This window comes from Lolium perenne, chromosome 2 (genome assembly GCF_019359855.2).
Source record: "Lolium perenne isolate Kyuss_39 chromosome 2, Kyuss_2.0, whole genome shotgun sequence".
Classification (NCBI taxonomy): Eukaryota; Viridiplantae; Streptophyta; class Magnoliopsida; order Poales; family Poaceae; genus Lolium; species Lolium perenne.
Window position 1 is genome coordinate 300,499,353 of NC_067245.2, and position 24,929 is coordinate 300,524,281.

Consider the following 24,929-nt stretch of genomic DNA (forward strand, 5'->3'; position numbering starts at 1 on the left):
AAAATTTTCCCAAACTGACAAGGAAGAGGTGTGAGGAACTGGGCCTTGTAAGCGGAGCTGGCAGAGTAGCAACCATTAGGGGTTAAAGACCAGGTGATGGAATCCTCTAAGTCTGGATCAAGTTGGACTTCGGCAAGAAGATCCCAAAGGCGAACGTATTGTTCCAGGTGCTCAATGGTGAAGGCGTCGACCATGATATCCGAAACCCAATTATTATCGGCTAGCGCCTCCTAGACCGTCCGATTCTTCCTTCTGGAGACCTTGAAAATCAGAGGAGCAAGGTCCTTTGGAGGGGTGCCATGGAGCCATGAAGAAGACCAGAAGGAGGCCTTGGCACCGTTGCCAATGGTGACACGAGTGGCTGCGTTGAAGAGTTCTAAATCAGCGGCATCATTGGGGGTTTCAGTGCCCACCCACGGCTTGTCCGGTGTCGTCCACTTATACCATAACCATCGAAGTCTGAGAGCCCTAGAGAATTTTTCCAGGTCCAAGATACCCATACCACCGAGCTCCTTTGGGCGACAGACCTTCTGCTAGTTCACCTTGCATTTCCCCCCGCTGACCGTCTCTTTGCACGCCCAGAGCATTCCACGGCTGATTTTTGCGAAGACCTTGAGTATGCCTTTGTTAGCTTTCAGCGCCGTCAGCAGGAAGATAGGCATTGAGGACAAGACCGACTTAACCAGAGCGGTGCAGCCGGCACAATTCAGGAACTTGCCTTTCCACGGGCTTAGGAGAGCCACGGCCTTGTCGATGTAAGGTTGGAGGTCCACCTGTCGGAGTCTTCCCAAAGAGAGGCAAACCCAAGTACTTGATGGGGAAGGGGGTTGTAGTCGCAGGGAAGTTTGCCAGAACCTCCTCAAGGTTTATGCTGGCGCACTGAATACGGGCAATGGAGCTCTTCGCCACATTAGTCGCAAGCCCGGTCACCTCACCAAAGCGTTGAAGTATGCTGGCTAGGCCAGCGACATCATGTGCAGTAGGGGCGAGGAAAATCGCTGCATCATCAGCGTACAAGGAAATCCTAGGGCCCTGCAAACCCCCAGACATGGCTGAAATGAGGCCGGCCTCGGTAGCCTTCTCCAGGAGCCTCTGAAGCGGGTCAATGGCGATGTCGAAGAGCAGAGGCGATAGAGGGTCGTCCTGACGGAGACCCCGACCATGAAGTATATCTTTGCCGGGGATCCCATTAAGGAGAAAATGGGAGGTGGCCATGGAGAAAAGTGTCGTCATAAGCGCCCGCCATCTCTGAGGGAAACCAAGGCGCTGCATAAGATCTAATAAATAGTCCCATCGCACCATGTCGAAAGCCTTGGCGATGTCCATTTTAATGAGCAGGGCCGGAACTTTCCTGCGATGCAGCTGTCGGGCGGTATTCCGGACATACATGAAATTGTTGTGGATAGTTCTGGACTTGATGAAGGCATTCTGGCTGTGGGACACGATCTCATTCATTCTTGAGCTGAGACGTCGTACCAAGGCTTTATCTATGATCTTCGGGATCACATGAATGAGACTAATGGGAGCTCCATCTTTCTTAGGCAAGAGAACTATATTGGAGGAGTTGAGGATATGGAAGCTGGTCGTCGAGAGCTCCGAAAAAGCATTTATGGTCTTCATAAGGTCACCCTTGACATCCCCCAGCAAGAGCGGAAGAAAGCGATAGAGAAGCCGTCGGGGCCCGGAGCTTTGTCCGTAGGCATGTCGTCCAAAGCTTCCTTAATCTCAGCCCCATTGAAGGGGAGACCTAAATTTTCCAGAAGGTGAGCAGTAGGGTTGAGAGCTTCCCAATTGAAGTCCAACTGAAGAGGAGGAGGCCGCCCAAGGGATTGGGAAAAATGATCAAAGATCAAGTTTTCCTTATCTTCATGCGTCACGGCCCAACCCGAGTTTTAGCTGAGCCTCATGATATGATTCTTGCGTTTTCTGGCATTGACCCGTAGGTGGAAGAACTTGGTATTAGCACCGCCTTCACGGAGGTAGCGGCTTCTAGAAGCTTGACGCTTGTGAGATCTTTCTAGAGCGGCTAGGCCTTTGACATGGCGTTTTAGATTGGTGCGGACCCATCTTTTCTCGTGAGAGAGTGGGCAAGATTCTTGGGCGATATCCGAAGAATGACGTCGAGGGCCATAAGGAGTTGCAGCTTACAGTTGGAGAAGAGCCCTTTACTCCAAGCTCTGAGTCCCATCGCCATGGACTTCAGCTTGTGGTTGATGACATGGAACGGCTGAGGTGAGAAGACGGTGTGGACCAGGCTTTTTGGATGACATCGTTGAACCCAGGTATCTTGGTCCAAAAGGACTCAAAGCGAAAGACTGGAGGCTTCCGCGGACCACTCTGGTTTGAGAGAAGAAGCGGGCAATGATCCGAGAGGGAGGAGGATAAGGCGTGCAGCACGTGATGCTCGAACCTTAGATCCCAAGTAAAAATCAAGATTAGTTCACTAGTGAAGAATCTCTCTGATAGAAAAACAATGCTCGAGGGCATAAAAATGCTTGTGCACCAACATGGTCAATATGAATAAAGTAAATAAGTTCAAGGTGAACTAATCTCTCTTTGTATAAATCCTAGGAATAATAGAAAAATGCTCTAGGGATAACCAAATATGCCATGTTAAGTGTAACATTATATTTAGGGGATGCGGGTGGGGGCTAGCACAGACCCCCTCCCCCCGTGTTGATTATGTTCCACTTTATCAAGGGATGAGACTGGTAATAGTCAAAAGGGGGTCCAATTGAACAGTAGATCAGTTGGAGAGGGACATATAAGCAATTAATAACAAATTTACGATTAAAATCACATATGTACATGGGGATTTTATAAAAAAATCTAGGAGAGGAGGGGGCCTATACTATCTATTTTTCCCATTTGTGTCACTCGTCTCCAGTGGAGGCAAGATCTCGAAACTAGGAGGATCACTGATAAATATTCTTGTCAATATTAGGTATCTCGTTCGCTATAATCATCTTCAGTTTTTGCTAGTTAACTACTTTTGGTTTTATTGCCCGGTCATTTATCAGTTTTCAGAAATTTAAATTTTGTGAGGGTTGTATGTATGCCACTAGCATTTTTTGTTCTAGCTTTTCAAGGGCAGATTTGGAAGGATTTTTTTTTCCAAATGGGGAAGCCATTGCCTTCGCATCAATCATGCGTACCGTTTTAATGTATATTTTATTCAACAAAGATCTACCAAAAGCATACTACCTTCATCCTAAAGCTTAAGGGTTTAAAAAGTCAAACCAAGTAAAGTTTAACCAAACATTTAGAACAATCTATCAAAAAATATAATATTTTGTAGATATCATAAGAATATATATATATTTCATTATCTATTTAATGACATATTTTAACTTTCTAGAAATAATATAATCCTTAAGCTTTGGGATGAAGGTAGTACATTACAAAACATGAAGCCATCACTAAATGCCTACAATCCCGACAATGGGTAAAGAAACATGCTATTACGGCCTCATGACCTAAAAACAACAACAAACAACCCACCAGCTAATTACCGTGTCGCATGCCATCGCTTCAGAATCCGTCACTGCCATCAAAACCATTGGTCCATCTTGAGGGCATAGATCCTCATAGACCTTGCCACAAGTGATGTTGATGTCACAACAATACCAGACAACGCCTCCACCCAGTGTGCTTTCATTGACACATTTTCATCACCGAGACCTTGCTAGACCACTGATGACCCACAAGTATAGGGGATCGCAACAGTCTTCGAGGGAAGTAAAACCCAATTTATTGATTCGACACAAGGGGAGCCAAAGAATATTTGTAAGCCTTAACAACGGAGTTGTCAATTCAGCTGCACCTGGAAACAGACTTGCTCGCAAGAGTTTATCAGTAGCAACAGTTTTATAACAGTAGTAGTAGTGAAATATAAGCAACAGTGTAATAAAGACAACAGTAGTGATTGTAGTAAACAGCAGGATTAAAATACTGTAGGCACAGGGATGGATGAACAGGCGCTGCATGGATAAGAGAACTCATGTAACAATCAAGGCAGGACATTTGCAGATAGTAATAAAACAGTATCCAAGTACTAAACAACCATAGGCATGTGTTCCGTATATAGTCGTACGTGCTCGCAATGAGAAACTTGCACAACATCTTTTGTCCTACCAGCCGGTGGCAGCCGAGCCTCTAGGGAATCTACTGGTAATTAAGGTACTCCTTTTAATAGAGTACCGGAGCAAAGCATTAACACTTCGTGAACACATGTGATCCTCATATCACCACCTTCCCCTCCGGTTGTCCCAATTTCTGTCACTTTGGGGCCTCGGGTTCCGGACAACAATATGTGTATACAACTTGCAGGTAAGATCATAAAACAATGAATATCATCATGAATCAATAACATGTTCAGATCTTTAAATCATGGCACTCGGGCCCTAGTGACAAGCATTAAGCATAACAAGTTGCAACAATATCATAAAAGTACCAACAACGGATACTAGGCACTATGCCCTAACAATCTTATGCTATTACATGAACAATCTCATCCAATCCCTACCATCCCCTTCATCCTACAGCGGGGGAATTACTCACACATGGATGGGGGAAGCATGGATGGTTGATGGAGAGGCGTCGGTGGTGATGATGGCGATGATCTCCTCCAATTCCCCGTCCCGGCAGGGTGCCAGAACGGAGTTTCTGGTCCCAAGACGGAGTTTCACGATGGCGGCGGAGTTCTGGATGTCTTCTCGCAAATTGGTCGAACCCCCTCGCGTTTTTAGGTCAGAGGGCTTAAGTAGTCCAGAGGGGAGCGTCGGAGGCTGGCCGAGGCGGCGCCACCATAGGCCGACGCGGCCCAGGGGCCCACCGCGCCGCCTGGTGGTGTGGGCGCCCCGTGGCCCCCCTCCGTCTCGTCTTCTGGCTCCGTCAATCTTTTGTGAAAATAGGCCAATTGCAATTATTTCTGGGGATTTTCCTGAAAGTTGAGTTTCTGCACAAAAATAGGACACCAGGACAATTCTGCTGAAAACAGCGTTAGTCCGTATTAGTTGTATCCAAAATACACAAATGAGAGGCAAAACAATAGCAAAAGTGTTCGGGAAAGTAGATACGTTTTGGACGTATCAACTCCCCCCAAGCTTAGCTTATTGCTTGTCCTCAAGCAATTCAGTTAACAACTGAGTGCGATAAAAGAACTTTCACGAACACATTTGTTCATATGATGTAAATATTCTCATGATATGGACAAGTACTTAGGCAATTCATAATAAGATACATGCAAATAAAGTCATCTAATAGTTATGTCAATCATGAAAAAGATACCAACAAATTAATAATAAGCATCATGAATCATGTCTATCAGCAGGATTGCAATGTTCATAAAAAGATACGATAAACTGGTATCTTCGCTTGCCCGTATTTGTACAGCAAAACATAAATGCCCAGACACCTCTGAAATTCATGGAAAGACTAGAAGTAAAGATTATCAAAGATAAAAGCATCAAAGTTATACCACAGTTAACCGTATTCTGGGACAAGCATATTACACTAAGAATGACAATTATGCTCTCAAGAAGGTGCTCAAAGAAAGGATGGTGACTCAACGTAAAAGTAAAAGATTGGCCCTTCGCAGAGGGAAGCAGGGATTAACATGTGCTAGAGCTTTTCATTTTTAAAACAGAAGTAAAATTGTTTTGAGAGGTGTTTGTTGTTGTTAACGAATGGTAGTGGGAACTCTAACTACCTCGTCAACCAGACTTTCAAGAGTGGCTCCCATGAAGGACGTTATCTCTACCAGCAAGGTAAATCATCCCTCTTCTCTTTTGTTTACACATGTATTTTAGTTTCATTATGGATGACACTTCCCCAAACCTTAGCTTACACAAACCATGGCTAACCGAATCCTCGGGTGCCCTCCAACATTAACATACCATGGAGGAGTGTCTATTTGCAAATTAAGTTGCTTACTGATAAATCAGGGCAAAACATGTGAAGAGAATTATTGATGAAAGTTAATTAATTGGGGCTGGGCACCCCGTTGCCAGCTCTTTTTGCAAAATTATTGGATAAGCGGATGTGCCACTAGTCCATTGGTGAAAGTCTGTCAGGAGTAAATGACAAGGTTGAAAGATAAAACACCACATACTTCCTCATGAGCTATAAAACATCGACACAAATTGAGAAGTACTTTGAAGGTTTTAAAGGTAGCACATGAAAATTTACTTGGAATGGTTTGAAATGCCATGCATAGGTATTTATGGTGGACACTTTGGAATAACTTGGTTTTCAAGGATTTGGAAGCACGAGCAACATTCCCGCTTAGTACAAGTGAAGGCTAGCAATAGACTAGGAAGCGACAACCAAGAGAGCAATAACTGTCATAATAATGCTTGCGACAAAATAAATTAACGGAGGCATAAAAGTGATACAAGAACTTGATACGTCTCCAACGTATCGATAATTTCTTATGTTCCATGCCACTTTATTGATGATACCTACATGTTTTATGCATACTTTATGTCATATTTATGCATTTTCCGGCACTAACCTATTAACGAGATGCCGAAGAGCCAGTTGTTGTTTTCTGCTATTTTTGGTTTCAGAAATCCTAGTAAGGAAATATTCTCGGAATTGGACGAAATCAACGCCCAGGGGCCTATTTTGCCACGAAGCTTCCAGAAGACCGAAGGAGAGACGAAGTGGGGCCACGGGGCGCCGCCACACTAGGGCGGCGTGGCCCAGGGGGGGCCCACGCGGCCCTAGCATGTGGGGCCCCCGTGACGCCTCTTGACCTGCCCTTCCGCCTACATATAGTCTTCGTCGCGAAACCCCCAGTACCGAGAGCCACGATACGGAAAACCTTCCAGAGACGCCGCCGCCGCCAATCCCATCTCGGGGGATTCAGGAGATCGCCTCCGGCACCCTGCCGGAGAGGGGAATCATCTCCCGGAGGACTCTTCACCGCCATGGTCGCCTCCGGAGTGATGAGTGAGTAGTTCACCCCTGGACTATGGGTCCATAGCAGTAGCTAGATGGTCGTCTTCTCCTAATTTTGCTTCATTGTCGGGTCTTGTGAGCTGCCTAACATGATCAAGATCATCTATCTGTAATGCTATATGTTGTGTTTGTTGGGATCCGATGGACAGAGAATACTATGTTATGTTGATTATCAAATTATTACCTATGTGTTGTTTATGATCTTGCATGCTCTCCGTTATTAGTAGAGGCTCTGGCCAAGTTTTTACTCTTAACTCCAAGAGGGAGTATTTATGCTCGATAGTGGGTTCATGCCTCCATTAAATGGGACAAAGGATGTAAAAGTTCTAAGGCTGTGGATGTGTTGTTGCCACTAGGGATAAAACATCGATGCTATGTCCGAGGATGTAGTTATTGATTACATTACGCACCATAATTAATGCAATTGTCTGTTGTTTGCAACTTAATACTGGAAGGGGTTCGGATGATAACCTGAAGGTGGACTTTTTAGGCATAGATGCATGCTGGATAGCGTTCTATGTACTTTGTCGTAATGCCCAATTAAATCTCACTATACTCATCATATCATGTATGTGCATTATCATGCCCTCTTTATTTGTCAATTGCCCAACTGTAATTTGTTCACCCAACATGCTATTTATCTTATGGGAGAGACGCCTCTAGTGAACTGTGGATCCCGGTCCATTCTTTTAATCGAATACAATCTACTGCAATACTTGTTCTACTGTTTTCTGCAAACAATCATCATCCACACTATACATCTAATCCTTTGTTACAGCAAGCCGGTGAGATTGACAACCTCACTGTTTCGTTGGGGCAAAGTACTTTGGTTGTGTTGTGCAGGTTCCACGTTGGCGCCGGAATCCCTGGTGTTGCGCCGCACTACATCTCGCCGCCATCAACCTTCAACGTGCTCCTTGGCTCCTACTGGTTCGATAAACCTTGGTTTCTTACGGAGGGAAAACTTACCGCTGTACGCATCACACCTTCCTCTTGGGGTTCCCAACGGACGCATGTTGTACGCGTATCAAGCAGATTTTCTGGTGCCGTTGCCGGGGACCTGAAGAAAAGTTACACCACAGAGATCTCTAACTCCCACGTCAACTTTGCGCCAGCAACAGATTTTCTGGCGCCGTTGCCGGGGAGATCAAGACACGCTGCAAGGGGAGTCTACATATTCCAATCTCTTTACTTTGTTTTTGTCTTGCTTTATTTTATTTACTATTTTGTTTGCGGCATTATATCAAAATACAAAAAAAATTAGTTGCTAGCTTTACTTTATTTACTGTCCTGTTTTGCACCCTATATCGAAAACACAAAAAAATTAGTTACTTGCATTTACTTTATCTAGTTTGCTTTAATTACTATTGCTAAAATGGGTACTCCTGAAAATACTAAGTTGTGTGACTTCACAACCACAAATAATAATGATTTCTTATGCACACCTATTGCTCCACCTGCTACTACAGCGGAATTCTTTGAAATTAAACCTGCTTTACTGAATCTTGTTATGAGAGAGCAATTTTCTGGTGTTAGTTCTGATGATGCTGCTGCCCATCTTAATAATTTTGTTGAATTATGTGAAATGCAAAAGTATAAGGATGTAGATGGTGACATTATAAAATTAAAATTGTTCCCTATCTCATTAAGAGGAAGAGCTAAAGATTGGTTGCTATCTCTGCCTAAGAATAGTATTGATTCATGGACTAAATGCAAGGATGCTTTTATTGGTAGATATTATCCCCCTGCTAAAATTATATCTTTGAGAAGTAGCATAATGAATTTTAAACAATTGGATAATGAGCATGTTGCACAAGCTTGGGAAAGAATGGAATCTTTGGTTAAAATTGCCCAACCCATGGACTGACTACTTGGATGATCATCCAAACCTTTTATGCAGGACTGAATTTTTCTTCACGGAACCTATTGGATTCAGCTGCTGGAGGAACCTTTATGTCCATCACTCTTGGCGAGGCAACAAAGCTTCTTGATAATATGATGATTAATTACTCTGAATGGCACACGGAAAGAGCTCCACAAGGTAAGAAGGTAAATTCTGTCGAAGAAACCTCTTCCTTGAGTGATAAGATTGATGCTATTATGTCTATGCTTGTGAATGGTAGGACAAATATTGATCCTAATAATGTTCCGTTAGCTTCATTGGTTGCTCAAGAAGAACATGTTGATGTAAACTTCATTAAAAATAATAATTTCAACAACAATGCTTATCGGAACAATTCTAGTAACAACTATAGGCCATATCCTTATAATAATGGCAAAGGCTATGGTAATTCTTATGGGAATTCTTACAACAATAGGAACACACCCCCTGGACTTGAAGCTATGCTTAAAGAATTTATTAGTACACAAAATGCTTTTAACAAATCTGTTGAAGAAAAGCTTGGAAAAATTGATATACTTGCTTCTAAAGTCGATAGTCTTGCTGCTGATGTTGATCTTTTGAAATCGAAAGTTATGCCTAATGAAAATCATAATAATAAAATTGTTACTACAGCAAATGCCATCCAAGTTAGAATTAATGTGAATATAAGATTGATGGCCGAATTGCGTGCTAGGTGGGAGAAAGAAGAAAATGCTAAAGAAGATAATATAGCTAAAGTTTGAACTATTACCACCACTAGTAATGCTAATGCTCCATATGTTTCTGCACCTCCTACTATCAATGGTAAAATAATTGGTGTTGGCAATGTTTCCACTTCTAATGCAAAGCGTGAAAAACTGCCTGAAACTGCTAAAACTGCTGAAACTGCCTGTGATAAAACTGCTGAAATTTTTTCCAACATTGGGGACAATGGTCCCATTGCTTTAGATTATAATGGTTTGGATTTTGATGATTTCCATATCTCTGAATTTATAAATTTCTTACAAAAACTTGCTAAGAGTCCTAATGCTAGTGCTATAAATTTGGCTTTCACAAAACATATTACAAATGCTCTCATAAAAGCTAGAGAAGAGAAACTAGAATGCGAAACTTCTATTCATAGGAAGCTAGAAGATGGTTGGGAGCCCATCATTAAGATGAAGGTCAATGACTTTGATTGTAATGCTTTATGTGATCTTGGTGCAAGTATTTCTGTTATGCCTAAGAAAATCTATAATATGCTTAACTTGCCACCGTTGAAAATTGTTATTTGGATGTTAATCTTGCTGATAACTCTACAAAGAAACCTTTGGGGAGAGTTGATAATGTTCGCATTACCGTTAACAATAACCTTGTCCCCGTTGATTTTGTTGTCTTGGATATTGAATGCAATGCATCTTGTCCCATTATATTGGGAAGACCTTTTCTTCGAACTGTTGGTGCTATCATTGATATGAAGGAAGGTAATATTAAATATCAATTTCCTCTCAAGAAAGGTATGGAACACTTCCCTAGAAAGAGAATGAAGTTACCTTTTGATTCTATTATTAGAATAAATTATGATGTTGATACTTCGTCTCTTGATAATACTTGATATACACTTTCTGCGCCTAGCTGAAAGGCGTTAAAGAAAAGCGCTTATGGGAGACAACCCATGATTTTACTACTACACCTTTTATTTTATATTTGAGTCTCGGAAGTTGTTACTGCTGTAGCAACTTCTCCTTATCTTAGTTTTGTGCATTGTTGTGCCAAGTAAAGTCGTTGATAGTAAGGTTCATACTAGATTTGGATTACTGCGCAGAAACAGATTTCTTTTCTGTCACGAATCTGGGCCTAATTCTCTATAGGTAACTCAAAAAATTATGCCAATTTACGTGAGTGATCCTCAGATATGTACGCAACTTTCATTCAATTTGATCATTTCCATTTGAGGAAGTCTGGTGCCTCAATAAAATTCGTCTTTACGAACTGTTCTGTTTTGGCAGATTCTGCCTTTTATTTCGCATTGCCCGTTTTGCTATGCTTGATGGATTTTTCGATTCCATTGACTTTCAGTAGCCTTGTGCAATGTCCAGAAGTGTTAAGAATGATTATGTCACCTATGAACATGTAAATTTTAATTGTGCACTAACCCTCTAATGAGTTGTTTTGAGTTTGGTGTGGAGGAAGTTTTCAAGGATCAAGAGAGGGAGATGATACAATATGATCAAGGAGAGTGAAAGCTCTAAGCTTGGGGATGCCCCGGTGGTTCACCCCTGCATATTTCAAGAAGACTCAAGCGTCTAAGCTTGGGGATGCCCAAGGCATCCCCTTCTTCATCGACAACATTATCAGGTTCCTCTAGTGAAACTATATTTTTATTCCATCACATCTTATGTACTTTGCTTGGAGCATCGGTTTGTTTTTGTTTTTGTTTTGTTTGAATAAAATGGATCCTAGCATTCTTTGTATGGGAGAGAGACACGCTCCACTATTGCATATGGACAAATATGTCCTTAGGCTTTACTCATAATGTTCATGGCGAAGGTTGAATCTTCTTCGTTAATTTGTTATATGGTTGGAAACGGAAAATGATACATGTAGTAATTCTAAAATGTCTTGGATAATGTGATACTTGGCAATTGTTGTGCTCATGTTTAAGCTCTTGCATCATATACTTTGCACCTATTAATGAAGAAATACATAGAGCTTGCTAAAATTTGGTTTGCATAATTGGTCTCTCTAAGGTCTAAATAATTTCTAGTAAAGAGTTTGAACAACAAGGAAGACGGTGTAGAGTCTTATAATGTTTACAATATGTCTTTTATGTGAGTTTTGCTGCACCGGTTCATCCTTGTGTTTGTTTCAAACAACCTTGCTAGCCTAAGCCTTGTATCGAAAGGGAATACTTCTCATGCATCCAAATCCTTGAGCCAACCACTATGCCATTTGTGTCCACCATACCTACCTACTACATGGTATTTCTCCGCCATTCCAAAGTAAATTGCTTGAGTGCTACCTTTAAATTTCTATCCTCTACCTTTGCAATATATAGCTCATGGGACAAATAGCCTAAAAACTATTGTGGTATTGAATATGTACTTATGCACTTTATCTCTTATTAAGTTGCTTGTTGTGCGATAACCATGTTCCTGGGGACACCATCAATTACTCTTTGTTGAATATCATGTGAGTTGCTATGCATGTCCGTCTTGTCTGAAGTAAGGGAGATTTACCACTAGAATGGTTAGAGCATGCATAATGTTAGAGAAGAACATTGGGCCGCTAACTAAAGCCATGATCCATGGTGGAAGTTTCAGTTTTGGACAAATATCCTCAATCTCATATGAGAAAATTAATAATTGTTGAATGCTTATGCATAAAAGAGGAGTCCATTATCTGTTGTCTATGTTGTCCCGGTATGGATGTCTAAGTTGAGAATAATCAATAGCGAGAAATTCGATGCGAGCTTTCTCCTTAGACCTTTGTACATGCGGCATAGAGGTACCCCTTTGTGACACTTGGTTAAAACATATGTATTGCGATGATAATCCAGGTAATCCGAGCTAATTAGGACAAGGTGCGGGCACTATTAGTATACTATGCATGAGGCTTGCAACTTGTAGGATATAATTTACATAACACATATGTTTTATTACTACCGTTGACAAAATTGTTTCTTGTTTTCAAAACCAAAGCTCTAGCACAAATATAGCAATCAATGCTTCCCTCTGCGAAGGGCCCTTTCTTTTACTTTTATTGTTGAGTCAGTTCACCTATTTCTCTCCACCTCAAGAAGCAAACACTTGTGTGAACTGTGCATTGATTCCTACATACTTGCATATTGCACTTGTTATATTACTTTACATTGACAATATCCATGAGATATACATGTTATAAGTTGAAAGCAACTGCTGAAACTTAATCTTCCTTTGTGTTGCTTCAATACCTTTACTTCGAATTATTGCTTTATGAGTTAACTCTTATGCAAGACTTATTGATGCTTGTCTTGAAGTACTATTCATGAAAAGTCTTTGCTATATGATTCATTTGTTTACTCATGTCATTACCATTGTTTTGATCGCTGCATTCATTACATATGCTTACAATAGTATGATCAAGGTTATGATGGCATGTCACTCCAGAAATTATCTTTGTTATCATTTACCTGCTCGGGACGAGCAGAAACTAAGCTTGGGGATGCTGATACGTCTCCGACGTATCGATAATTTCTTATGTTCCATGCCACATTATTGATGATATCTACATGTTTTATGCATACTTTATGTCATATTTATGCATTTTCCGGCACTAACCTATTAACGAGATGCCGAAGAGCCAGTTGCTGTTTTCTGCTGTTTTTGGTTTCAGAAATCCTAGTAAGGAAATATTCCCGGAATTGGACGAAATCAACGCCCAGGGGACTATTTTGCCACGAAGCTTCCAGAAGACCGAAGGAGAGACGAAGTGGGGCCACGGGGCGCCGCCACACAAGGGCGGCGCGGCCCAGGGGGGCCCGCGCGGCCCTAGTGCGTGGGGCCCCCGTGACGCCTCTTGACCTGCCCTTCCGCCTACATATAGTCTTCGTCGTGAAACCCCCAGTACCGAGAGCCACGATACGGAAAACCTTCCAGAGCCGCCGCCGCCGCCAATCCCATCTCGGGGGATTCAGGAGATCGCCTCCGGCACCCTGCCGGAGAGGGGAATCATCTCCCGGAGGACTCTTCACCGCCATGGTCGCCTCCGGAGTGATGAGTGAGTAGTTCACCCTTGGACTATGGGTCCATAGCAGTAGCTAGATGGTCGTCTTCTCCTAATTGTGCTTCATTGTCGGGTCTTGTGAGCTGCCTAACATGATCAAGATCATCTATCTGTAATGCTATATGTTGTGTTTGTTGGGATCCGATGGACAGAGAATACTATGTTATGTTGATTATCAAATTATTACCTATGTGTTGTTTATGATCTTGCATGCTCTCCGTTATTAGTAGAGGCTCTGGCCAAGTTTTTACTTTTAACTCCAAGAGGGAGTATTTATGCTCGATAGTGGGTTCATGCCTCCATTAAATCTGGGACAGTGACAAAAAGTTCTAAGGTTGTGGATGTGCTGTTGCCACTAGGGATAAAACATCGATGCTATGTCTGTTGTTTACATTACGCACCATAGTTAATGCAATTGTCTGTTGTTTTCAACTTAATACTGGAAGGGGTTCGGATGATAACCTGAAGGTGGACTTTTTAGGCATAGATGCATGCTGGATAGCGGTCTATGTACTTTGTCGTAATACCCAATTAAATCTCACTATACTCATCATATCATGTATGTGCATTGTCATGCCCTCTTTATTTGTCAATTGCCCAACTGTAATTTGTTCACCCAACATGCTATTTATCTTATGGGAGAGACGCCTCTAGTGAACTGTGGATCCCGGTCCATTCTTTTAATCGAATACAATCCCATCGCAATACTTGTTCTACTGTTTTCTGCAAACAATCATCATCCACACTATACATCTAATCCTTTGTTACAGCAAGCCGGTGAGATTGACAACCTCACTGTTTCGTTGGGGCAAAGTACTTTGGTTGTATTGTGCAGGTTTCACGTTGGCGCCGGAATCCCTGGTGTTGCGCCGCACTACATCTCGCCGCCATCAACCTTCAACGTGCTTCTTGGCTCCTACTGGTTCGACAAACCTTGGTTTCTTACTGAGGGAAAACTTGCCGCTGTACGCATCACACCTTCCTCTTGGGGTTCCCAACGAACGCGTGCTGTACGCGTATCACTTTTCATTTTTAAAACAGGAGTAAAATTATTTTGAGAGGTGTTTGTTGTTGTCAACGAATGGTAATGGGTACACCAACTACCTCGCCAACCAGACTTTCAAGAGCGACTCCCATGAAGGACGTTATTTCTACCAACCAGGTAGATCATCCCTCTTCTCTTTTGTTTACACATGTACTTTAGTTTTTATTATGAGTGACACTCCCCCCAACCTTTTCTTACACAAGCCATGGCTAACCAAATCCTCGGGTGCCTTCCATCAATCTCATACCATGGAGGAGTGTCTATTTGCAAAATTAAGTTGCTTACTGATGAATCAGAGCAAAACATGTGAAGAGAATTATTAATGAAGTTATTAGTTAGGGCTGGGCACCCCGTTGCCAGCTCTTATTATGAAAGTCCGTCAAAAGTAAATGACAAGGTTGAAAGATAAACACCACATACTTCCTCATGAGCTATAAAACATTGACACAAATTGAGAAGCATTTTGAAGGTTTAAAGGTAGCGCATGAGAATTTACTTGGAATGGTTTGAAATGTCATGCATAGGTATTTATGGTGGACACTTTAGAATAACTTGGTTTTCAGGGGTTCGGAAGCACGAGCAGCGTTCCCGCTCAGTACAAGTGAAGGCTAGCAATAGACTGGGGAGCGACAAATCAAGAGAGCAGTCACTGTCATAATCATGCTTGCGGCAAAATAAATTAACGGAGGCATAAAAGTGATACAAGAACTCTGAGGCAAAGTAAATCATCGAGGCTTAATTGACTTTTGTTCAGTCATATGCATGCGTGAGCATGTGCCAAGTCGATTTGAATGAATTATTCAGAGGAGGATACCACAATGTCATACCTATTTATGAATAAAACAATGCAAGCAAACATCCATGACATGCTACTCATATTAATAAACTGGAGCTAAACATGAGAGATCATGAACTGCTAGAATTTCTTAAATGACATATACCTCACATGAACCAACTAAGCATGCTCACATGGATGAGTATATGTACAAAAATGAGAACAAATAGAGTTCATACCAGCATCTCACCACAGTCGAATTGTCGTAGATCGTCATTATTACCTTACACTTGTGTAGCTTTAATAATATGAAATGAAAACCATGCTCCAGCCACCGAAGACCATTGAACTCCAAAATGAACTTTACAAAACCAAAGAAGAACAGCAAATATTTTTGGTGTTTTCGAATTGGAAACAAGAACAAAAGGAAACAAGCAAACAAAGCAAAATCTTTTTGGATTTTCTTATAGCAAACCAACGATAGCAAATAAAGCGAAATAAAAGCAAGAAACCAAAATAAGCAAATGGTGAAGAGAAACAACAGAAATGTTTTGGTCTTTTTGTGTTTTAGGAAAGAAACAAAACAAAAAAAAGAAAATGAAAACTAGAAGAGTCACATAAACACAAAGCAGCAGGAATTCGTCAAACTTGACAGCAGTACAGTAATCGATTTTTAAGAAATTCTTCCGCTGCTCAAATCGAAAAGTGTTCATCCAATGAAAGTTAGATAACAACCTGGGGAACATGCACAAAAATTGGCTTCGCAAAATAACGTCCTGGCTGTTTTTGAGAATTTTTTTGGTATCAGTCCAGAATCTGTTTTCAGGCAGCACTCCCCCAAATATCATCTCCCTCTTATTAGAAAACCACTTAAAGAAGCTAAACAAGTATATACAAGTATCCAGCAATCATAATATGCTGAGAATGAGTGATGCCGGTATACCACCCCCCAAGCTTAGGCTTTTGGCCTAAGTGGAGTTCAACCCCAGCGAGGGTCAGTGTTCCACGCCGATGGATCATACATGGCGTAGTCATAGTAAGGTCCTGGTGCGTGAAGGCTCCACATGCCCAAAATGTTGATGCGAAGAACTTGCTGCATCGGATGACGAGTCGAGGTGTTCCTCGGCCTCCTCAGTGCCGTCTCTTTCATGATGGCTATCTCCCTCCAAGTATGCATTCAGTTCACCTTCCGTGACTGACCAATCCTTCCTGGAATCAAAGTTAAACAGAACAGGTGCAGGCAATCCTACTAGTCTTTCAGTTTTCTTAGTTGTTCTCCAAGTTTTCTTATAAAATGTTATCTTGTAAGACAGGTTACTCAAATTAGACAAATCAGAAACAAACTTATGTATATCATGGAGACTATGTCAAGTTTTTCTACGGAAAGTTGAATATCAAGATGGTGAGGTTCTACACCATGCATAGCTAATAAACGAGAGGCGATGAGACCTCCGCAAATTCCTCCCTTCTCACAGTTAGTAGCAAGTCTATAGGCTATCAAAGCACCCAAGTTATAAGTCCTATCACCTTGTAATGCAGTAGCTAGAAAAGCTAAATCCTGGATAGATAACTTACTTGCATTCTTTCTAGTAAGAACGCACTTGGTGATGAAATAAGCAAAGTAACGAATAGCTGGGAGTTGAACACTACTGATTTTACCACCATCCTCTGAGAAGCTTCTTCCATGACAAATCATCTTGTAGAGATTCAAGAGCTCTTGCGGTGATCCCCTCATCTTCTCGCACGATCCCCATTGCGGCACTCTAATTGCTGCACAAAAATCATCGAAAGGCAAGTTGACAGTTTTATTATAAATTTTGTACCGAACCATGGGGTTAGATTGGGACCAATTGAATTCAAAATCCTGCACTACAGACATAGTCAGTTTTGCATATTGGCATGGTTCATCAACAACAAAATCATCCAACCCTGCACGGGAAATTAGATCTTGAACATCTCGCAAGATTCCTGCACTTCTCATAAAATTTGTGCACAGGTAGTAAGAGGGGTATACTCCCTCTTCGCGGGGAACTCTCATGACTTGTTGCACCTCCAATTCTTGTTGGTTTAGTTGATGCCTATTCCACTCCATTTTCTGAAATTTTTCAACAAACATTATAAATTTGATTTGGTGACATATAATTGAGGGAAACTACTATAAGAACTTGCTAGAGTACTAATCATGCATCAAAAGTAGTTTCTACAACTTAGAACAAGCATGCAAGCTCACTAAACAAGTTATCTACAACAGCAAAATATTCAAGATATACTCAACCAAACAAAATTCTACTTGGATAATCGGAGGAGTCACATACCAGAGAGCAAATGTGCCAAATTTCAGACAGAAATCTGGGCTGAGCAAAGAGATCGAGAAATCTTGAGCTCTTGAGCAGAAACACGAGTGAGAGAAAACTGGTGCTGGTTTTTTTGGGAGAGAGAAGAGAGTGGGAGAAAGAGATGAAGTAGTGGGGCAAGGAGGGGCCCACACAACAGGGTGGCGCGCCCCCCTTGCTGGCCGCGCCGGCCTGTGGTGTGCCACCCTGGGGTGCCCCACTGGTCATCCCCAGGTGCTCCCAGGTGCGTCTTCGAAAAATAAGACCAACGGTATAATTTTTGTGAATTTTTCAAAACTTTGAAAAATGCACATTTCTGGGTATTAAATTTATTATTACTGGGTAGAAAAAGATTTTGAAATTTCTAATTGACTAAAGAACTTTGCAAAACAAAAGTGCTACAGCAAGTAGAACAAGTGGGGAAGAAAGAAATGTTGTTTAGCTCCTCTATGCATATAAAAAGTATTTGTTAACAAGGTTGATCAAGTCTTGCCACCAAATAAATTTTACATAGCATAAGAAGAATTAAACCTCAAATCAATCATGTTACCTTGAATTGAATTGATATGGATCCAATCATAATATTTTGATATCCTTCTTTAGGCTCATATATAGGACAATCAATAGCTCCAACTTTGATAGTTCTCACATTAGAAATGGTATTAACTGTTGGATAACGTTGCATAGAAAACAAAAATTTTCCTACCGCGAACACGCAATCCAAGCCAAGATGCAATCTAGAAGACGGTAGCAACGAGGGGGTATCGAGTCTCACCCTTGAAGAGATTCCAAAGCCTACAAGATGAGGCTCTTGTTGCTGCGGTAGACGATCACTTGCCGCTTGCAAAAGCGCGTAGAAGATCTTGATCACGATCGGTTCCGGCGCCACGAACGGGCAGCACCTCCGTACTCGGTCACACGTTCGGTTGTTGATGAAGACGACGTCCACCTCCCCGTTCCAGCGGGCAGCGGAAGTAGTAGCTCCTCTTGAATCTGACAGCACGACGGCGTGGTGTCGGTGGCGGTGTAGAAGTCCGGCGGAGCTTCGCTAAGCTACGCGGGAAATATGAAGTGGAGGAGCAAAGCTAGGGTTTGGGAGGGGGTGGCCGGCCACTCAAGGGGGCGGCCAAGCTATGGTCTTGGGGTGGCCGGCCCCCTCCCTTGGCCCCTCATTATATAGGTGGATCCCAAGTGTTGGTGTCCAAGTCTTCGAATAAGACCCGAAATCAAAACCTTCCATAGGAGGGGGCAAACCTAGCCCAACTAGGACTCCCACCCAAAGGTGGGATTCCCACCTCCCATGTGGGGGGTGGCCGGCCCCCTATGGTGGAGTCCACTTGGGACTCCACCCCCACTAGGGCTGGCCGGCCATGGAGGTGGAGTCCCTTGTGGACTCCACCTTCCTTGGTGGTTTCTTCCGGACTTTTCTAGAACCTTCTAGAACCTTCCATAGAACCTTCCGCGACATTTTATTTCACATAAAATGACATCCTATATATGAATCTTATTCTCCGGACCATTCCGGAACTCCTCGTGATGTCCGGGATCTCATCCGGGACTCCGAACAAATATTCGAACTCCATTCCATAATTCAAGAACTACCATTTCAACATCCAACTTTAAGTGTGTCACCCTACGGTTCGAGAACTATGCGGACATGGTTGAGTATTCACTCCGACCAATAACCAATAGCGGGATCTGGAGATCCATAATGGCTCCCACATATTCAACGATGACTTTAGTGATCGAATGAACCATACACATATATTACCAATTCCCTTTGTCTCGCGATATTTTACTTGTCCGAGGTTTGATCTTCGGTATCACTCTATACCTTGTTCAACCTCGTCTCCTGACAAGTACTCTTTACTCGTACCGTGGTATGTGGTCTCTTATGAACTCATTCATATGCTTGCAAGACATTAGACGACATTCCACCGAGAGGGCCCAGAGTATATCTATCCGTCATCGGGATGGACAAATCCCACTGTTGATCCATATGCCTCAACTCATACTTTCCGGATACTTAATCCCACCTTTATAACCACCCATTTACGCAGTGGTGTTTGATGTAATCAAAGTACCTTTCCGGTATAAGTGATTTACATGATCTCATGGTCATAAGGACTAGGTAACTATGTATCGAAAGCTTATAGCAAATAACTTAATGACGAGATCTTATGCTACGCTTAATTGGGTGTGTCCATTACATCATTCATATAATGATATAACCTTGTTATTAATAACATCCAATGTTCATGATTATGAAACTAATCATCCATTAATCAACAAGCTAGTTTAAGAGGCATACTAGGGACTTCTTTGTTGTCTACATATCACACATGTACTAATGTTTCGGTTAATACAATTATAGCATGATATATAAACATTTATCATAAACATAAAGATATAAATAATAACCACTTTATTACTGCCTCTAGGGCATATCTCCTTCAGTCTCCCACTTGCACTAGAGTCAATAATCTAGTTTACATTTGTAAAGATATAACACCTTGGCCTTATGGTGCTTTATCATGTATTGCTCACGGGAGAGGTTTTTAGTCAACGGATCTGACACGCTCAGAAACGTATGTATTTTGTAATTCTTTTGCGTCTCAACGCATCACTCATTTCCAAATGAGTTGGCATTAAATATGTTTGATCTTATGGTGGAACCTTAATTCCGCGGTCTGAAATAAGTCACTAATATTGTCACATACAATATAGCTTCAAAGTTCTGACACTATCGGAACTACACCAAGTTCTCAAAGAACTTCTTGATTCAACATCCTCAGTCATTTGTCAAAACAAATGACATACTCTGCCTTCGTTTTGTAGAATCCATCACAATATTTAGAACTCTTCTAAATCTAACATAGACAACTTTTAGTTCATTGTGCTACCTTTAAAACAACACTTAGTCTAATTTGAGATTGAAATTCTATTTTGATATGTGACAAAATAAATATCGGTGTAACACCTTACAGCGATTTGTTTGTCATTTCTTCATACAAAATTATATATATGTATATCCTTAGTTCTTCTAAAGTACTCAAGGATATCTTTACTGTCGTCCTATGATCATCTTATGAATCATTCCGGTATATGCTTCATAACATTTTAGAGCACAAGATATCTGATTTTGTACATTTTATTTGTGATCTAAAATCACTCATGTATTTTTACTCATCGAGTGTCAGATACACTCAAGTCTTGTTAAACCTTCACATGATAAGAACATTTTCTTAATATTTCTATATTGAACTATTTCAATATCCATTCTATGTACTTTGACTTAAACTTATTATGTGTTTCAATCTATCTTCATAGATCTTGACACTAAATATGTTTTAGTCCATATCCTTTCATTGAAGTTAATTTTCAATGAAACCTTTTAATCAAGTATGTAATTACATTATTTATAACCAACTATATGTCTTCTACATAAGTATTATAAATATGTCTCAGCGCTCCCACTTAATTTCTTGCAAATGCAAGCCTCTTCATCGTCTCTGATGAAATCAAAAACTCTTTGACTATTTCATCCAGTGAAGATTCAAACTCCGCGATACTTACTTCATCCAATTGAAGTTCGTATACCTATCTAGTATTTCACGGACCAGCAAAACTCTTGGTTTGTATCTAGTATACACCTTTAATATACACTTCTGTTAAGTAGTGTATTTTGCCATCCTACTAACATATCTCATAAAAGAAATATGTAGTGATTACTAGAATAATCCACATAGACTATAAGCATTGCTACGGAAGATCTAATCTTATCGTAGTCAACTCTTTGAACTTTGTCGTAAACAACTTTTCAATAAGTTGAGCTTCTTCAAGGATATTTCATCCAAGTCCATCAATTTCATAGATCCATTTACTTTCAAAAAGTATTCATCTATCTTGGATTTTATGGCGTATAGCCATTTTAATGAAGTCAGGGCCCATCATAACTTCTTTGTTTGTAGTTGGTTTATCATTGTTCAAAATCAATCCTTTGTTCACAAATCATTTATTTGATCACAAAGTAAACCATACCTACAAGATTCAATATGTACTTCGATCTCCATGGCTAAAATACTTTGTAGTCATGGGAGCCATGATCGTTATGGCCGCTTCCGAAACCAATTCCGATGCTGCGCTACTCTGATCATTATGCTCAGGTTCATAAACCTTATCAAATTATATTGTCCTCCCACTCAAATACTTCACTAGAAACAATTTCTCGGAAATAAGAAACATTGACAAACACTTTTGTCTTTGTCTTGTGGGAAGAATTCCCAATTAAATCTCTCGGGATAACCAACAAAGACATTCATCCGATTTTGGTTGTAAACTCTTAGACCAAAATTTAAAGAAAAGACTATTAGGGTTTATACCCATACCATAACTTGTATGGTGTCATTTCAACGGATCATGATGATGCTCTATTTAGTGTAAAAGCGGTAGTCACTAAAGCATAATCCACAAAAATATAATGGCGTCATAATATTTTATCACATCATTAATCCAACAAGGTTTGGATACATATCTCGGATACTATATCATCATTATGATACTCCAAGAAATGTGAGTTGTAGAACAATTTCATAACTCTCTTAGATGTTCGCTAAAACTCGTAATTCAAATATTTCCACCATGATCCAATCATAGATATTTGATTTTTCTATTACGATGATTTCCACTTCATGCTGAAATTTATTTGAATCCTATTCAAATGTTTCAAACTTTTCCTTATTGAATATATCCACATATATACTCAATTCATTGTTTGAAAGTTTTCATGAAGTTGAAGAATCTTCCGCACACAACTATGCTCGATGAACCACATATATCATTATGTATGTTTTCACTAAGTTAGTTGTCTGCTCAACTCTTTGGCCTATGAACGGTATTTCAGTCATTACCTTTTAGAAAAGATTTTGCAAGTGCCAAACGATTCAACAAATCGAATGACTCCAAAAATCCATTTGCATGGAGTTCCTTCATGCGATCTTTTCTAACATGACCTAAATTGCGGTTCCACAAATAAGTGGAATTCAAATCATTTGCCTTATGGCATTTTTAGCGTCAGTGTTATGTATGTGTGTTTCACCATTAAGATTTATAATAACTTATCCATCGTACATGGAGTAATGTCATAATTTGAACAACTCATTGTTTTCATTTGACTAGAGCAAAATAACAATTATTAAGTTCTTTATTATAAATTCTAAGGGTTAGATAGAATGCCAACGACGAACATAATAACACTTTATTTTGTTCCGTACGTGCATTTCTATCATATTCCTTGTCACCACTTAGGCCATTGTATTCTTGTATTGCGTTGTTTTGTATGACACTTCATACCAACCAATATGGTACTAATACCCAAGAATTTCATTGTGTGACTTAACTAGGAATACAACCATAACATGTATATCATTTATATACACACGAGCTAGACTTTCTAGTCTTTTCTTTTCTTTTGCCAAAATATCTTTTGCGCTTTCTCTTTTAGCTTTCCTCATTATTCAGAAAAACATTTCAACATCAATAACTTCTAGGTTTGTTGGTCAAATACCAATAACCTTGAGGTTCTTTATTTTGAAGTTGATCATCATATGACAATTGTTTCAGATTTCACTATTAGTAAATTTGTAATATGATGAACAATTTCACTCATAATTTTATCCATCAATTCATGATAACTTTCTGAGACCATGTCTGTACATGCTAGGCTCATAAAGTTTAAACCTTAGTATTCGCATATGCAAATCTGGCTTGCACCCGTTGGAAGCACACGTAGAATCTATAACACCCGATCATCACGTGATGCTTCGAAACGACGAGTCTTAGCAACGGTGCATACTAAGGACAATCACTTCATGGATATGCGAATATCGTTAGTGCCCCAATAGTTGGAGGATTGGGACGCCTTGCGTCTTCAACCTTCGTACATTCCCATAAAACTTATGAGTTTATGTAGTCTCACCAAATTTATATTCTATCATCTTGCAATAAGGTCTTAGATATCACATATATCTCGTACCTTGATTATTTCTGAAAACTAAATTTTCAGCTCCTTACTTTTCAAACAGATTTGAACTTCAAGTTTCACGGAGACAAGATAACTTTAGGTACTAATTGAAAACATAGCTCTTTGAATCAACAATGTGAGGTTTACTAAAAGTTTGCAATAGGACTTAATCAATTCTTGATTCTTTAACAATACGGTACCAATCCGTAAAGTTTCTTGTCAGATTTTAACAGTATTTCTATCTCAATAACAAGACTAGCGCATGGTAGAAAACGGATGCCAATACTACAAAATTAATTCAAAATACTACTCAGACTATGTTTATGATAATTAGTTCATGTTTTAATCTAATTACTAATGAACTCCCACTTAATACAACATCCCTCATAGTTGTTAAGTGGTACACGATCCAAATCCACTACACCAAAACCGATCATCACGTGAGATGATGTAGCTTCAATGGTGAACATCAACATGTTGATCATATCATCCATATGACTCGTGTTCAACCTTTCGGTTTCCGTTGTCCCGAGGCCATGTCTCAGACATGCTAGGCTCGTCAAGCAAACCCAAGTATTCCGCGTGTGCAACATGGCTTACACTGTTGTATGTCGAGTTTATCACACCCGATCATCACGAGATGCTTCAAAACGTCGAACAATGCAACGGTGCATACGAGGGAAGAACACTTTATTATCTTGATATTAATGTGAGGGATCATCTTATAATGCTACCGTCGCGATCTAAGCAAAATAAGATGCATAAAAGGATTAACATCACATGCAGTTCATATGTGATATGATATGGCCCTTTTGTCTTTGCACCTTCGATCTTCATCTCTAAAGCACGGACATGATCTCCATCATCAACGGGCATGATCTCCATCATCGTTGGCGTAGCGTCAAGGTTCATGGCGCCGTCTTCATGGTTGTTCACCTCATGTAGCAACTATTACAACTACTTTGAAATACTACTCAACATGAAAATTAAAGACAACCATAAGGCTCCTGCCGGTTGCCACAATACAATAATGATCATCTCATACATATTCATCATCATATCATGGCCATATCACATCACCAAACCCTGCAAAAACAAGTTAGACGTCTCTAATTTGGTTTGCATATTTTACGTGGTTTAGGGTTTTCGTGTAAGATCTAATCTAC

The 24,929-nt window shown here is 40.5% G+C and overlaps 1 protein-coding gene across 1 annotated transcript; it reads right to left on the reverse strand.

Moving 5' to 3' along the window:
• Positions 1-230: 230 nt before the first annotated feature.
• Positions 231-662, reverse strand: LOC139835856 (uncharacterized). Its single transcript, XM_071825739.1, has 2 exons — positions 543-662; positions 231-437 (listed from the first exon to the last, which is right to left on the reverse strand). Exons 1-2 carry the CDS (start codon positions 660-662, stop codon positions 231-233), a joined length of 327 nt encoding a protein of 108 aa, XP_071681840.1.
• Positions 663-24,929: the final 24,267 nt, after the last annotated feature.